This window comes from Acanthopagrus latus, chromosome 2 (genome assembly GCF_904848185.1).
Source record: "Acanthopagrus latus isolate v.2019 chromosome 2, fAcaLat1.1, whole genome shotgun sequence".
In the NCBI taxonomy this organism is placed as follows: domain Eukaryota; kingdom Metazoa; phylum Chordata; class Actinopteri; order Spariformes; family Sparidae; genus Acanthopagrus; species Acanthopagrus latus.
In genome coordinates this window covers 1,047,693-1,063,727 of record NC_051040.1, presented here as the reverse complement: position 1 = coordinate 1,063,727, position 16,035 = coordinate 1,047,693, and the positions used below count along the sequence as shown (strand labels likewise).

The following is a 16,035-nucleotide window of genomic DNA, read 5'->3' as shown; positions in this document are numbered from 1 at the left end:
ATCTTCCAATCAAGGCACTGAGTTTGAGTCACTGACCTGGAAGCTGCTGAAAAGAAGACTGTTGTGTAGACTGTGTTGAACAAACTGTGTTGTACAGACTGTTGAGGTGAACTGTAACATCCAAAAAAAAAAACGAAAAACAAAGCACAACTCAAACAGCTGACACATTTATTAAACAACATAAAAGTACAGTTTATATACAAAAAGTGACTTAAAAACAGATAAAAAGTTTTTCTGACATAAAAAATAAAGATAAGGTGCTTTAAACGTAATACTGATGTCAATGAAAGCAGCTCTGTGTCACTCAGGCTCAAGTTAAAAGTTTAAGTTTGTCCTCTTTCAGCCTCCGTACAGACGGCAGCAGGGCGGCTGGTCCCGGGTCAGATTCTGTTCAGTTTGTTCTGGGTCATCTGAAGCAGACGTTCAGAGTATTTCTCCAACAGAGACATCGTCCTGTCGTCCTCCAGAGGACCAGAAGGGGCGCAGCTGCTGCCCCGCCCGTCTCCACCCCGCAGCGCCGCCTGCAGCTCAGAGTCGACAATATCAAACGCCTCCTGCAGGACCGACGTCATCTGAAGACGTCGCTCTGAAGGGTCGTCTGAGCTGAGCTGCAAGACGGAGACAAAACAATAAGAAACATTAAATAAAAAGCACATTCAACACTTTACTTTTACTGTTTCAGTACATCTCAGGTTTCTTTATTTCTAAATATTCTACTACGGCACTAATTATTTTAACTCCTCAAAATTTTATATTCTTCCAACACAACAGGTTTCTTGAAGTTAATCATTTTTCTCAAGGTATCTTTTTTTTCTCAAATCAAGATTGAACACAGACTTTAAAGACTAATCACTTCTGATATAAATATCTCTGCTGATACACACTCATCCCTCAAATGTGGTGATCAACACAGGCAGGACATTAAACTGTGGAAGCCCAACAGACACGTGAAGAACAAAATATTCTCTTTGATAACAAGTTCACTTTTATACGTTTTCCTTGAGATCAAGAGTTTTTTTCTGTCATTATCACTGAATAACAAATGTTTTCCTAAGATAACAAGATGTTAATCAGGAGAAACCGACTTTCAAAACAAACCATATTAGCTTTTTATTAATTACTGATTCATTTTCACCTGTTGGTACAGGTGCACGGCTCGTCTCGCCGTCTGCTTCAGCTCGTCGGCGACCTGCTGACACTGCAGCAGACTGACCGACTCTGAACCTGCAACAACAACAAACCATTTAATTCCACAGATTCCAGTGAGAACATGACAGGCATTCTCCTGTCTGAGGGGGCAGGGTTACCTGTCTGAGGGGGGCGGAGCATTTCTGACAGCGGTGAGGAGGAGGAGGAGGGCAGGTCAGAGGACGAAGAGTCACCTCCTGCAGACGGGTCTGATACTGAGAACCAAAAGACACATCGACGGGTCAGAAACTCAATGTCTCGGGACGAAAAGAGCCTGGAAAAAGTTCTGATGTTAGAAGAGACACTTCATGATGTCGTGCCTCTCGAAAAATCTCACCTGCGTCAGTCTGGATGATGTCACAAGCAGTGGGCGTGGCTGTGAGGGTGATGGAGGAGGCGGGGCTTTGTATGAAGGTGAGGCTTCGGTTTTCATTCGTCGGCATCTCCTCAGCACTGCTGATGCTCCACAATCTGGCTTCACCTGTCAACGTTGCATCCGTGGGCGTGGCCAACAACACCTGTGGGCTCGTTGCAGGTACATCACGCTGAGACTTCTGGGTAGAAGGCTCGACACTGTCAGAAGCAAAGGAGGCGAGAGACGGCGTGAAACAACAGAATATGAGGGGAAGCCGATATTTAAATATGTTGGCTGCTGGCTGTGCCGGGCCGGTGTCGTTTATACCGTCCAGAAGAACAAATACATGAACCTCACCTGCTGGTCTGGTCCTGAGGGCGATCGGGTTTGGTGCCGTGGAGGTCTGGAGCAGCAGACAGAAGGGGGGCAGGAGGCAGCAGGTTCGATGAAGACAGGTTCTCCTTCTCCTCCTGTGTGGAGGCGGTGGAGGCGTCCAGGCTCAGTTTGGCTCTGGAGCTGGCCGTGGTGCCGAGGTATCCGAGCCGAGACGCCCCCTGCTGGTCTGCCGACGCCGCGCTTCTGTTGTGGGTTCTCGAGGTGACGTCTGATTGGTTAAAAACAGAAGGTCAGAAACTAAAAGCTGATTATAGATCGAATATGAAATCTTATTTGAAGCGACAGTGAGTCTGAAGACCAACAGGGTCCAGTGACAGAACAGTTTGACCTTAGACCAGGTGAGGAAGGAAAACCTGTAGAAGTTACACAACACACCCAGGTGTCCACACACACACACACACACACACACACACACACACCTCGCAGTGTTTCTCTGCACTGGACAAGCACCACAGTATTTCGTCGGCGAACTCGATGGCGGACGGGCTGATGGGAACTCAGGCAGGAGGCGCTACGACGAAGGACAGACTGTCTGCATCTCACTGCAGTCGCACACACACACACACACACACACACAGAAGCGTCCTGCAGCTTCTGATCCATTAAACCTCATTTAGATTCAAAGACACATTCAGCAGCGCCGGCTCCAAACCGCCAGTCAAACTCTGCAGCCATCAGCAGGAAACAAACAGAACCTGATGGCCCGCTGACAGCAGTCGTGGTATAACAGTTACATAAATCCTCAAAGATCTCAACATGTTTAATCTTTAAAGAAGTTTCCACATTGTTAATCTTATTCTTGTGCAGTGAACGATTTTTGTTCAGAGAAACAGAGAAGAATTCTGGGAAAATAATAATTAAATTTGACTGAATCAGCAATTATTGATCTTAATTTGTTCTTTGGGAGCTTCATGTAACATTTAGTTTTATTAAAGCATCAGAGGTTTTAAATCAGAAACATTTAAACAAAGGATTCATGTTTAAAATAAGCTGATCAGCAAATTAGCATTAGTAAATCAAAGATTTCTAGTTGATTTTCCCCTCAAATCAACCTTCAACACAAACTTGTCAAAAACACCTGAAACACTCGTTTTGTCTTTACAGACTAAATGTTATTATTATTCATTTTGCCATCAGAAACAGGAAACAGGAGCGACATCAGCACTTCCTGTTTACAGTTAACAGCTGACTCACCTCCACTGTTGTTGTTGTTGTTTGGGTTAGGAGTCGTCTCAGGTGAGGTGACCTCACTGCTCCACTCAGCACTCACCTGAAAAAACAATCAGTTGAATTAATGAAACTTTATTCAGCAAGCGTCAAGATTCAGTCCTACATCAGGTGGCTCAGGTGTGCTTAGCGTCACTCAGGTGTGTGTTTGTACCGATGTATTGCCGACGTTGCTCTCCTCTAGGATCCTGGTTGGGATTGAGACAGGAGGCGGAGCTCGACTTGGCCACGCCCTAAAAACGCAGCAGGAACAAACTTATCACCATGACGACAACAACCACCAGTTAAACTCTAAGAAGCAGAGGGTCACTCCCTGAGGATTATGGGTAACTGACTTGACTCTGTCCTGGAACCTGGACAGGAAGCGAGTGGAGATGCTGAGTCGAGGGTTCAGGAAGTGTTTTTCGTCTGGAGGCTGCAGAGTCCTCGGGTCCGTGTCGAACTTCTCTGAAAGGTCAAAGGTCACAAACACGTCAGCGCACACGTGCAGAGAGAGCGAGCAGTTAGACGTCACAGAGCGATGATGCTGAGGAGCGTTCGGTACCGTCGCTCAGCCCGGACGCTAGAGTGTCGAAGTGGCTCTTCAGAGAGTTTCTGTCCTCGTCGTCCTCCAGACACAAACTGCCCACAGAGCTGCCCTGACTGAGAGAGTCTGTGTCTGAGACAGAAGAGACGCCGTTCACACCAGGTGCTCATCATCATCATCATCATCATCATCATCATCATCATCAAAAGTTTCTGCTCTCACCGGCGTCCTGCTGCTGCTCCAGACTTCCTGCTGAGCCCTCAGAGCAGGCCGAGTCTGGACTCAGCTGTGTGCTCCACACTGGCTCCGCCCTCTGACCTTTGACCTCCAGCTGGGTCAGAGACCGCCGGGTGTCAGTCACACCCTCAACATCAAACTCCCTAGAAACACACACACACACACACACACACACACACACACAGATCATCAGACACCAACGTGGCTCTGCATCTGTTGCGTCTATCGTGTCGTGTGTCTGATGTTGGAGCTCACCTGTCGGTGGTGTTGGTGTCGGCGTAGAGGATGTAGCTGCTCTTGTCCTGAACTGGATTCTGCAGCACCTGAAGATCACACATTAATCAGGTATCTGTTCACACCTGCTCAGTTCACTACAGCTACAATTCTAAATCAAAGATCTGAAGTTATCAGCTCCACTTTCATGTAACTGAAGTCAAAACCAGGATGTTTGTTTTCTCTCCTCTCTGCTTCTGCACAGCTACAAGCTTACAACAACACCACCTCACACAGCTAGCTTAGCATTAGCCTGCAGCTAGCTTAGCAGTAGCCTGCAGCGTCACTTCCTGTGTGATGAAGACAATCAGCTGACCAGAGGAAGCTCTGACAGCGTCGGACATGTTTGTTTTCTTTATCAGAGATCCTTTACTGACTTGTTTGTGAAGAGGGCTCACTCTGGACAGATCTGAGAAACTGAACCTTGAAACAAACCTTGAATTTCTATCTAGTGTTGTTTCTTGTTGAATCACTGAAGGCTGCGGTTTGTTGCTTTATTTTTGGTGAATATTATTCTAACTTCTTTGACTCAAACTTGCAAAAAGACAACGTCAAACTGTAAAATACCTTGAATCTTTTATAACAAGAGTTTAACTAATGATCTGTTGATCGTTACTCGTCTGACATCAGATCAGTTTAAATCACCTTAAAAATTTCTAAAAGCTTCAATTCATTCAGTCAATCAGAATGGTCACCTCCTTCTCTTCCTCCTCCACCTCTTCATCGTCCTCCTCCTCCACCTCCTCTCCCAGCAGACTCTCCAGACTCTGAGGGTGGAAGTCTTCCTCCTCCTCTCCCTCCTCTTCCTCTTCCTCTGCCTGACTCGGGGAGAGGTTGGAGCTGATGATCAGCGGTTCCAGCTGCTCCGTCCACCGACTCCGTACCTGACGAGGTTCAGTGTCTGCTTGGACGACGATGGGAGCTTCACACTGACCCTGCTGAACACACAAACACCCACACAGGGTTCAAATCAATGTACAAACAGATGGATTATCTGTAAACTGATTAGTAAGGAAGTTAAAGCGTGAACATGGAACTGACCAGTCTCCTGAACCACATGGGCATCTTCCCGTTGGTCTCCAGCAGCGGAGGATCTGAAACACACGACAGGATTCAAACACAAACTGTCTTCACGTCTTTTTCAGGGTTCCTGCTGGTGAAAACACAACAAGTCCTGAAAAAGCTTGAAAATGACCAAATAATGTTTTATAGTGAAAAGCTTGTAGGAAATGAAACGTGTTTGCCAGCTAATCAACAGAGCTTCGTTAGCTTCGGCTTCTCTGACTGCTACACAAGACGAGTGTCGTCCTCTAAAGACACACCTCCTCTGTCGACATCGTGAGTCCGACAGAGCAGAACCAGACCAGCATATGTTCTGAACACACCGACTGACTTCTGACCTAAATCTAACCAGGTCGTGTCTGAGTGCAGCTGGACGTCTACGATGTTCCTGTGATAAACGTTTATGACACAGACAACCCAAAACTATAAAAGTGACTCGACTTCCTCACTGAGGCCAGTTCTCCTCGTCCTCCTCACCCTGAGCCGAGTCCAGTCTGGCTGGAGTCCTGAGTTCAGCCTCCTCCTCCTCCTCCTCCTCCTCCATCTGATGCAGCTGAGCAGACGGTACGGTGATGAAGGTCTCTCTCCTGAAACAACACCGAGTGTAAACAAACCTGAAGACCTGAGAACTAATGTTCATCTCCTCCCGCACGTCAGTAAGCGCTCACTCACCTGATGTTCTGCTGTGTGCGGCTGTAGGTTTCAGGTGCGGTGGTCAGTTTGAGGCCACGTCTCTTCCTCATGGTGCTGGTCATCTGAGAGTCCAACCTCCACACGAACACACAGCTACACACACAAACACACACAATCAAAACATCTGACACCTGAGGAAATATCACCCGTCCCTCCCGACGCCAGTAAAGATCACCTGGAGGATTACCTGTCTCCTGACACAGTGATGAGGTGTCTGCAGTCTTGACTGAATCTCATACAGGTGACGATCTCTGAGGAAACAGACACGACAGGTAAATCAGACGTCTGAAGGAGAAAGAAAAGTGTCACCTCTTAACGATGATGTAATACAATCCTGAAAACAGATTTTAAATGATTCTGAGAGAGAAAATAAAACTACATGCTGATCATTAAATTCATAAACTAAAAGGAGACTCTTCCATCTCAGGACTGATCAATACCTGACAAACAAACACAGATTATTGGATTTTCTCACCTGAGTGTCCGAACAGGGTGGCGACACACTCTCCTGACTCGTAGTCAAAGATGGTGATGTTCTTGTCGGAGCAGCTGGTGGCGAAGAACGACCCCGAGGGATCCATGTGGATCTGAGGACGGTACCAGATATCAGCCAATCACATCGCAGAACAATTCTCCCAGTATAACTAGAGGACAATAACACTTTAAAGACACGACAGCTTTCAGATGACAGACGAATGAACTGAAACATGTTCTCGGCTCCGTCGTTACCTTCAGCAGAGCTCCTTCGTCACCTGACGAGCCCTTCAAACACTTTTTCAGCTTCCCAGTTTCAGTGTTGTAAACCCTGAAAAATAAAGAGTCCTCTGTTCAGCTGTTCATCGTTAACTCCATGTGTTACTCGGAGAAGCTTGTTGTTATTTCTGACCTGACGTTTCGGTCCTGACAGGCGATGGTGACGTGCGTCCTCGATGAGTCCAGGTCCATGTCGTACAGCGTCGTCTTCTCCACCACGTGGTGACTCCTGGAGAACGACAAACCCTCGGACGTCTGGACCACAAAGGACACCACGAGTCAGACACAGGAGATCAGTGTGTACCTGAGCTCATGCACTCCGTCAGGGTACAAGCTTTAAATTAGTGTCAGTTTTCAAACCAGGGTTTAATTGCACCGACAGGGACTTCATGGTGCATTCAGGTGCACCTTAAAACGATGTAAATGAAAGTTGCCAGGACATAAAAGTCCAACAATAGCATGGAAAATATTTAAATCAAAAGTCAAAACAAAACACTGATACACTGTAGAGGTAAGATCGGGCCTAAAAAATCCAGCCCGACCCGACCCAGGCCCGCAGGCATTAAAGCCCGACCCAGCCCGAGCCCGACCAATTAACTTGATTTGCAGGCCCGAGCCCGAAGCAAACCCGAAATTTCAAGATTACGTTCACGAAATGTCCGCAAAGCCGTGCGCAAAGCGTGCTCTTGCTCTGCGCCTCCTGTTTAGTAGTAGTTATATAGCAATTACCTTACAGCGCCGCCTTCTCTGTTTTATCCAAATTATTTATTTACAATAAGTATTCCTTAGTTTAGTGTCCACACATCGTTTTAGTATACATTTTTATAAACATATATTTATTTTTAAAAAAGTCAGCGAGAGAGAAGCCCGAGCCCGACCCGACCCGAACGTAACGATTGACATTTTAGGCCCGACCCGACCCGAATTTCGGGCCGGCTCGGGCTCGGGCTCGGGCTAAAGTTCTTACCTCTAATACACTGTTCAGACTGACCTGTTCAGTTGTTTGGAAGTAGATGCTTTTGTCGGCTCCACAGCTCACGATTCTGACCTCAGGCTTCTCACCTGGAACACAGGTAACAAAGGTAACTGTCTCTGTCTGCATGTAAACAGTCACAGGTGAGACTGATGGAGTTATGAAGAACATTAAGTGAACTTCCTCCATCCTCCGTCAACGAGAGAGAGGTTTTTTTGCCTTTATCATCATTTAAAGTTGCAAGTAAATAGACGCGGAAGCAGAAAAACAGTGTTACAGAACGTTCTGCTCCACTGAGACAGAACCAAGCCGCAAATCAACCAAGTCTGGGCCGATGAGTCCGAACAAAGCAAGTTCAACTCTGGAGTCAGAACTCCAAACGAGGGCTGCGAATATTAATCCATTCCTTTAATCGATAGTCTGTTAATCATTGACACGATCGACCTGCGATCAATGTAAAATCAGAGTTGGTCACATGAGAAACAGATGAAGTCAACAGCAGGTGACTGAAACAGTGATTAACTGATTAATCGTTATTCATTAACGTCCCTCATAGAGACTCAATCAGTCGAGTTCCTCTGACAGCACCAGCTGAGCTCTGATGTTCACACCTGTACCTGATGTTCACACCTGTACCTGATGCTCACACCTGTACCTGATGCTCACACCTGTACCTGATGTTCACACCTGTACCTGATGTTCACACCTGTACCTGATGATCACACCTGTACCTGATGTTCACACCTGTACCTGATGCTCACACCTGTACCTGATGATCACACCTGTACCTGATGTTCACACCTGTACCTGATGATCACACCTGTACCTGATGCTCACACCTGTACCTGATGATCACACCTGTACCTGATGATCACACCTGTACCTGATGTTCACACCTGTACCTGATGCTCACACCTGTACCTGATGCTCACACCTGTACCTGATGTTCACACCTGTACCTGATGTTCACACCTGTACCTGATGATCACACCTGTACCTGATGCTCACACCTGTACCTGATGTTCACACCTGTACCTGATGCTCACACCTGTACCTGATGCTCACACCTGTACCTGATGCTCACACCTGTACCTGATGTTCACACCTGTACCTGATGCTCACACCTGTACCTGATGTTCACACCTGTACCTGATGTTCACACCTGTACCTGATGCTCACACCTGTACCTGATGCTCACACCTGTACCTGATGTTCAGGACTGTGACAGCTCGAGTTGCAGCTGTTGATACTTGTACTTCACTTTCATCTCTACAGTATCTACGTGTGTTCACCTGTGAACTTGACAGCGGTGATGGAGGCCGAGTGGTCGTTCAGAGTCTGTTCCAGGCTGTAGTTCTTCTCCGGGTTGAAGATGTGGATCAGTCGATCTCTGCTGGCCGACGCCAACAACTTCAGGCCTGAAACAAACGACTGACTGATTACACCGCTGACGAGAGATGAACAAATTATTGGCCTGGCTGATTAACGGGGGCGATATTAAATATTTTTATCAGTATTAATTTTATTTGCGTCTAATGGGCAACAAAATAAACACGAAGCAGGAAATGGACCAAAACTTCAAACACATAATAATCCTTTAAAATTAGATTGTACATTTTTATTTTTGTATTTACAATCTCTTTCACAAAGCGTCCTGGCCGTGGCAGCAGCATATGTAGCTTCACATAAACCCACCACGTCAACAACATCGACGACCAAAAACAAATGAAAGAAGTGACTGGACGATGAGATGTCATCAGTGTCTGTGTGACTCCAAACCACCACGAAGGTGCAGAAACTTCATAAAATCTGTCCTGGTGACAACCTTTGAACCGGAGGTCTTACCTGTGGATGTCGGGGAGAACGCCAGGCACAACACCTCCGAGTCGTGAGCTTCGATCTTCACCAGCTCGTCCAGAAACTCCAGACCGAAGATCCTGAACACACAGAAACACGTCAGCCGGCCTCGTTACACTCCGGTTGAACTCAGGCTCGGTTTGTTTCTGCATCTCTTACCGCAGGTTTCCACAGCGGTCTCCAGCAGCCAGGTGCTGCCCGTCAGGACTGATACTCAGAACTCGGATCCCGGCCTTCCCATCAGCCCCGGCTGACTCCCCCCTCTCCCCCTCAGCCTGCAGGTGCTGTGTGTTCTCCCCCACATACAAAATCCTCAGCAGGTCCTGAAAGACAAACAGGAAGTGAGTCATGACGCCGTACAGACACCTGGGTGCTTGTACACTGTTGTGTTGTTGTCTCACGTTGCTGTAGAGGTTTCTGTGTGCGGTGGGCGGGTCGGTGTGCCACAGTCTGATGGTGTTATCAGACGAGCAGGTGAAGAAGGAGGACGGAGGCAGACACGCCTGCGACGCATCTGACAGCACCGGATACACCTGAAGACGAAAAACAAACAAGTTTAACATCTACAACCAATCAGTGAAGTCCTTCTGGCATAACTGAGTGATTGTTTCTGGTGATGTTGAACGTTGGACTCATCATCTTCCTGACTCACCTCGACACTCCACACGGAGCTGCTGTGGTACAGAGCAGAGTACAGCTTCCTCACGTTCCTCACATCTGTAACGTCCCACACATACACACTGTGGTCGTTGTACACACAGGTCAGGTGTTTGGCTGCGGGGTCAAAGGTCAGAGCCAGCGTGTCGGGGTACTGAGCACCTGGACTGGCAGTTAACAGGCTGCTGTGGAAACAGACACAGTTAGTAATCAGAGTACTTACCAGGTGTGTTCTCAGTATCTCAGCAGTCTGTCTGCAGTATCGTTACCCGTGCTGTACACTCTGGGTGAGGTCGACTCCCAGCTGGTGAGGTCGGTGCAGCGAGGAGATGTACTGCAGGTTGGATGGACTGAAAACTCTGATGAGGCCGTCAGCACAACCACAGAAGATAAAGTCCTCGCTGACCGCCAGACAGCTCGCCGATGACGTCTGTCAACAACAACAACAACAACAACAACAACAACATTTTGATTTGTTTCGATGGACATATCGTGTCTTTCATCACATCGTTCAGGTGCGTCTGGTTCCTCACCCACCTTGAGGTTGACCCAGGCCTCCAGCTCTCGGCTGCTGTTGAAGAGACACAGCAGACCGGAGCTTGTGATGCAGTAGGTGCTGCACGCCATGAGGCCACGCCCACATGCCACCCCGCTGAAGATACTGTCTTTGTGGTCACCTAGCAACCCTGACCGACCAATCAGAGGCACGGTGCTGTTCACCTGTAAAGGAGAAGGAAGAGGGATACCAGTTAGTGCTGCAACATGAGCTGTGATTGGCTGAGCAGACTAGTGAAGAGTGAGCTGTGATTGGCTGATTAGAGGTCAGGATGGTACCCGTCGTTCTCTTGAGGCGTCCAGGTACCAGAACTTGACGTGTCTCTTTCCTGCGGTGACAAAGTAGCTGTTGTCCTGAGAGAACGACACGCCGAACACTCGGCTGGACACTTTGTTGGAGGCGATGATCGAACCTTTCTGCTCACCGACAGGAAACAGGAAGCACAAAACATGTTAACGTCTCAGTCATTAATGTTACTGCAGATCTGTCCAAATATGTTCATATGTTGAGTAGTTCCAATGAAGGGAACTCGTAAAAACTCATTCCAAAAAATATTTGTTAATCTGCTTCAGAGTCTCAAAATTAAAGAGACTCAGAGGTATTCAGACCTGTGTGGTTTATTTCCCTCCAGCTGAAGAAGATTTATTCAACATTTACAACAGAATCAGTCCCGTCAGTTGAAAAATAAATGTTCAGTAGGTATTTTCGGTGTGTAACATCATGGAAAACTATGAAAACTGTTGATGACTCATCCTGCACTCGAGGCGTCATGAGCTGCAATTACAAAAATGACTCTTCCTTTTATGAATGTTTGATCCATGGAGGTTTTATATTTCAATAAGATGAGAAAAGAGATTTTAAAATCTGTGATGTCATCACAATACACAAGTCTGTAGTGGGCGGGGCCAGCGAGGAAACTCTACTGTGCATAGTCAACAGGCTCCATCTTCTCGAGGCTGTGCTGTTCTGACCATGTTCAGCGGCAGCAGACGGCGAGCTCAGTGGCGGCGAATGTAACGTGTAATGTGAGGAGTGAAAAGTGTGTGTGTGTGCGTGTGTGTGTGCTCACCCTCCAGTCCCACACACTAACAGTCATGTCGTGTTGGTATCCCACAGAGACGATGTAGCTGCTGTTGGTGGAGAACGCCACACAGGAAACTCCGTATTTATGAGACTGAACCTCGGCCACCTGACCTCCATCCACCTCCCACACCCGCACACACGGCATGTGACCGCTCTGAAACACACACGCACAGATTCAAACACATACACAGCTTCACCTGTCCTCCCTGGTGTCTACCTGGTGACTCAGGTGTGTTTTTCTCGGCTCTTACCTCACCAGTGACCAGGTATTTTCCATCATGGGAGAAGGCGAGAGCGCTGAAGGGTTTCCTGAAACACAAACACACAGTTGCACCTCAGCACAGCACCAGCACCAGCACCCATACCAGTCTGTACGTCCCAGTAACACCAGTCTACAGGCAGGTCGTGTACTTGTGATGGTTTGGAGCTTGTTGTGGATGTAAAGTTGTAACCTGATCTCAGTCAGAAGGTATAAAAACAGTGAATCTGTTTCAGATGTAAAAACTCAAAATGAGGAGTGAGTTCACAGAAGAGAACTTCTGTCAGGCAGAACAAAGCCTCTTTAGTTCTGCACAAAACTAAAACACTGCAACAAAAAGGTGAATCTGAGCCATTCATTCATCACACGCTGACTGAGCAGGTGAAGGTGGAGCAGACAGGTAGGTTCACCTGGACGCATTGATGATGTGAGTCTGCTTGTTCTTCTTCGGGTGAAACAAAACGATGACGCATCTGAAACACAAACAGTCAGGTTCATGTTGAGGACAATCACAGCAGGGCTCAGCTTTTACTTTTCATCTTCATGTTTGTGGCGGACAGGTGAGTCAGAGGAGGCGGGGCTTTACCCTGCAGGATAGGCGATGAGTCCAGTGTTTGGGTCGGAGGTCAGTCCGCTGCCACTGGCTGTGCTGATACCCAGAACTTTCTCTAGACTCACCTGGAACAAAACACACAGACGCTCACACCAAACTGCATTCACAAATCTCACAATTTAACAAACTCATATTCAGACAGGAGTTCACGTCTGCATAAACAATCATCATCAACACTTTACAGCTGAGGAGAAAAAACCTCCAGAATAAAACTTTCCAACCTTTTTCTTAAAGTTACATCATGTGACCGTTAACATTTCTGCTGTATTACACCTGACACAGTCTCCACGGCACTCAAACACAAATACATAACTCATATCATCATTTATGCTCTAAACTTCAAGGATGTATAATATTAATCAACTCAAGCTAAAGGTAAAGCATCACCTATCATCAGTGATACGGTTTAAAATAATAGTGATATTTTAATCTCTTCATGCACAATTTGAAAAATTGAAGTCTCCTGACAAACCTTCATGAATGTGAGGACCCACAAAATCAAATATTAGAGTATTTTTGCACAAACACTGTGATCAATGTTGAAGAAATGACTTTTGGTACTTTGACAAAATGATTAACACTGAGATTTAATCAGAATAGAACTTTTTTGACATGTACACAGGAGTTCTGCCTGCTGTGGACGTATAACTGAAGAAGATTATCGAAACCACTCGTACTGTTTTGACTCTCAGTCGTGTAACAGGTGCCTTCAGATGTTTCCAGTGGTTTGGATTTTGTCTTTGTTCATCTTTTTAAATGCTTGTTTGAACAACTTGTTTAGAGCATTTCAACAAAATCATTCAATCATTTAAGATCTGCGACAGATGGTGTAATCTGCCACAGACCGGTTCTGTTTCTGTCGCTCACATCTCCTGATACCACTCGTGTGAAAGTTGAACAGAAACAACAGAATCATTCCAACCAGAGAGAGATGAATTATCTAAAGGTCAGTCAGATAAATAGATGTGACGGCACCAGACGGATTGTTTTTGCAGGTGTTCTACCCTCAGCCTCCATCAGTAACAGAACCATTGAATCATTTTAGGGATGCCGCTCTTGCAGAAAGCTCGAGTCCTCAGCAGCTGATGTGTAGACAGAATGTGTCTCATTGTCAGATCGTACAATAACTTCCACACATCTTCTGTTTGTTGATGTTTGTTTGTATTTTCTGTGGCAAGGCAACAGCTGGTGTTTATAGATTTGTGTCACATGTTGTTTGCATGCACAAGAATCTCAGCTGATCTATGACATCATCATGTATCATATGACAAACAGCTTAATAAACAGATCCAAATTAATTCAACGATCACGGTGTTTACATGAGGCACTTTCATTCTGAGAGTTAGTGGAATATTAGTGTATGTGTAAACGTTAAATGTACAGATGACTTACGAACATTTCATCAATGTGCTGTTTTCATAATGTCACATTTCATTGTCGTTATATCGTCATATGATGCTTCATCACTTATTCGATAGTGATGTCATCATTCTACACACAATTAGTGACATATTACGATTAAAGTCATTGATTTCTTTCAAATGAAAGACTTTAATAGTAATATGTCACTAATTCTGCAATGATGACGTCACTAATGAATAATAACTCTCCCCAATCAAACACAACTAAAACTGAGCAGTGTGACGTCAGTTAACATCTCTGATTTAAGTTTGTTCAGTTACCACCGTTAAGTTTATTTAGTTCTGGCGTTTTGCTGTAGAAACACTTTGGTTTAAAATAAGTTTTTTAACGAGTTTTTCCAGTGTCACATGATGAGCCGGGCACAGTTGTGAGTGTAACACCGGCGGCCTCTTGTTATCTAAACAAAAGCTTGTTGCTGAGCAGAGTTAGCTCCTCGACTCCACGCAGCAGGGATTTAACTTCTCGTTTTTATTCGGAACAGTCACACATGTTTGTTTTGAGTCGTGTCCGTGTGTTCCCGGGTGTCACTTTAAACTTCTTGATGACTTTCAACTTTTCTGTGAACTCTCTGAAAACACCAGCGGAGCGAACTGTGATGCTAGCAGCTAGCTCAGTTAGCTTCGGATGAGACCGTAACGTTACCCGGCTGCTGGAGCTCTTCTTCTGCTGGCTCTGTCGGCTCTTCCTCCCCGCTGGATGTCTCCTCTTCTCGGCGTTGACTGGACCGCAGTCCGCTCCCTCTGCCATGATAACCAGCTCACTCGAACTTTAACACGACTACACTGAAAGTTAAAACTCACTCAAACACCGGACACTATAACCGTCTAAACGCCGCGGTGCTGGTCCATAAAGCTCGCTGATGCGAACCAGAGGGCGGGTCAGTTTATCAGAACTCTCCCCTGATAATAATGATGGAGGACTAGCTTAGCTTCATGCTAACTGTCACAGAAGGAAACCTGACACTTATCGCTGCGGCGGGACTCTGGTTCAAACTGAGCTCCGCCCACTGAATCAGCAACTAACCAATAGGCAGCGGAGAGCCCGCCCTCTTCCTCCCAAGCAACCAATAGACAATCGGAATTTCGGCCGTTACCCGCTAACCGACCAATCACTGCCCACCTTATTTTCGAGACCCCAGGTGTTCAGAATGTTTTGGTCCCATTATAGATTAATAACGTTTTTTCTCAGGAGATGAAATCCTAAATATACCGGAGTACACCACATCAGCAACACAAGCATATATAAATAAATATATGTATATAATTTTTTAAAATTCAAACATGTTGAACACATGCAAAGACAACAAATGTGACTGAAATGTTCAGTCACATTAACAAACAAAATAAAATGTAGTGGTCTGCTGCTGACTAGGAGACATTTGAAATGTCTAAGCAGTCTAATTGTTTTTGCCAATTTTTTTAATTTTTTTTTTAATTCAAAATTTGAATGGAAGTCAAATATAATTTTAAATCCATATCTAAATCTGTCATCATCAGAATCAATATATTTTAGTAAACTCATATGCACTAATGTAAAAATCTAAAAATGGCTTTTTAAACTGTGACTGCGTAGAAAGTATGAATGAAATGAAAAGGTTGAATTAATGTGATAAAGTCCCAAATCTTTGTGAGCTTTTAAAGTTTGCATGGATTTTCTATGTGAATGTATGAAGGAGTGGGAGGAGTTTGAAAATAATTGATCGAGTGAAAACATATGATTCCTCAATGTTCCTGTATTAAATTTCCACCAGAGGAGTATGAAGCCTGTAACACCTGCTACACTGCAGGTTCATACCTGAAGATAAACTCTAATGTCAGTAACAGGTACAGAAACAAAACACGTACAATACAGATGTAACAATATAAAACACAAACACCAGATCATTCACCTCTCTGATGATTCTCA

The 16,035-nt window shown here is 45.6% G+C and overlaps 1 protein-coding gene across 4 annotated transcripts; it reads right to left on the bottom strand.

Annotated features, from left to right (window-relative positions):
• Positions 1-151: 151 nt before the first annotated feature.
• Positions 152-15,123, bottom strand: wdr62 (WD repeat domain 62). 4 transcript variants are annotated; one of them, XM_037072822.1, is made up of 34 exons: positions 14,773-15,123; positions 12,682-12,773; positions 12,506-12,568; positions 12,088-12,145; positions 11,823-11,990; positions 11,032-11,169; positions 10,735-10,917; positions 10,467-10,627; positions 10,193-10,382; positions 9,942-10,073; positions 9,700-9,863; positions 9,529-9,620; positions 8,976-9,101; positions 7,702-7,772; positions 6,844-6,965; positions 6,687-6,762; positions 6,433-6,544; positions 6,145-6,208; positions 5,937-6,050; positions 5,742-5,851; positions 5,244-5,296; positions 4,898-5,140; positions 4,185-4,252; positions 3,915-4,072; positions 3,711-3,824; positions 3,502-3,613; positions 3,321-3,399; positions 3,134-3,209; positions 2,359-2,481; positions 1,901-2,147; positions 1,526-1,761; positions 1,308-1,403; positions 1,136-1,224; positions 152-608 (listed from the first exon to the last, which is right to left on the bottom strand). In XM_037072822.1, exons 1-34 carry the CDS (start codon positions 14,875-14,877, stop codon positions 381-383), a joined length of 4,263 nt encoding a protein of 1,420 aa, XP_036928717.1. In that variant the 5' UTR covers positions 14,878-15,123; the 3' UTR covers positions 152-380. The 4 variants fall into 4 exon arrangements, with proteins under 4 accessions (XP_036928717.1, XP_036928727.1, XP_036928720.1 ...); XM_037072832.1 differs by having other exon boundaries at positions 4,898-5,137; XM_037072825.1 differs by having other exon boundaries at positions 10,193-10,379.
• Positions 15,124-16,035: the final 912 nt, after the last annotated feature.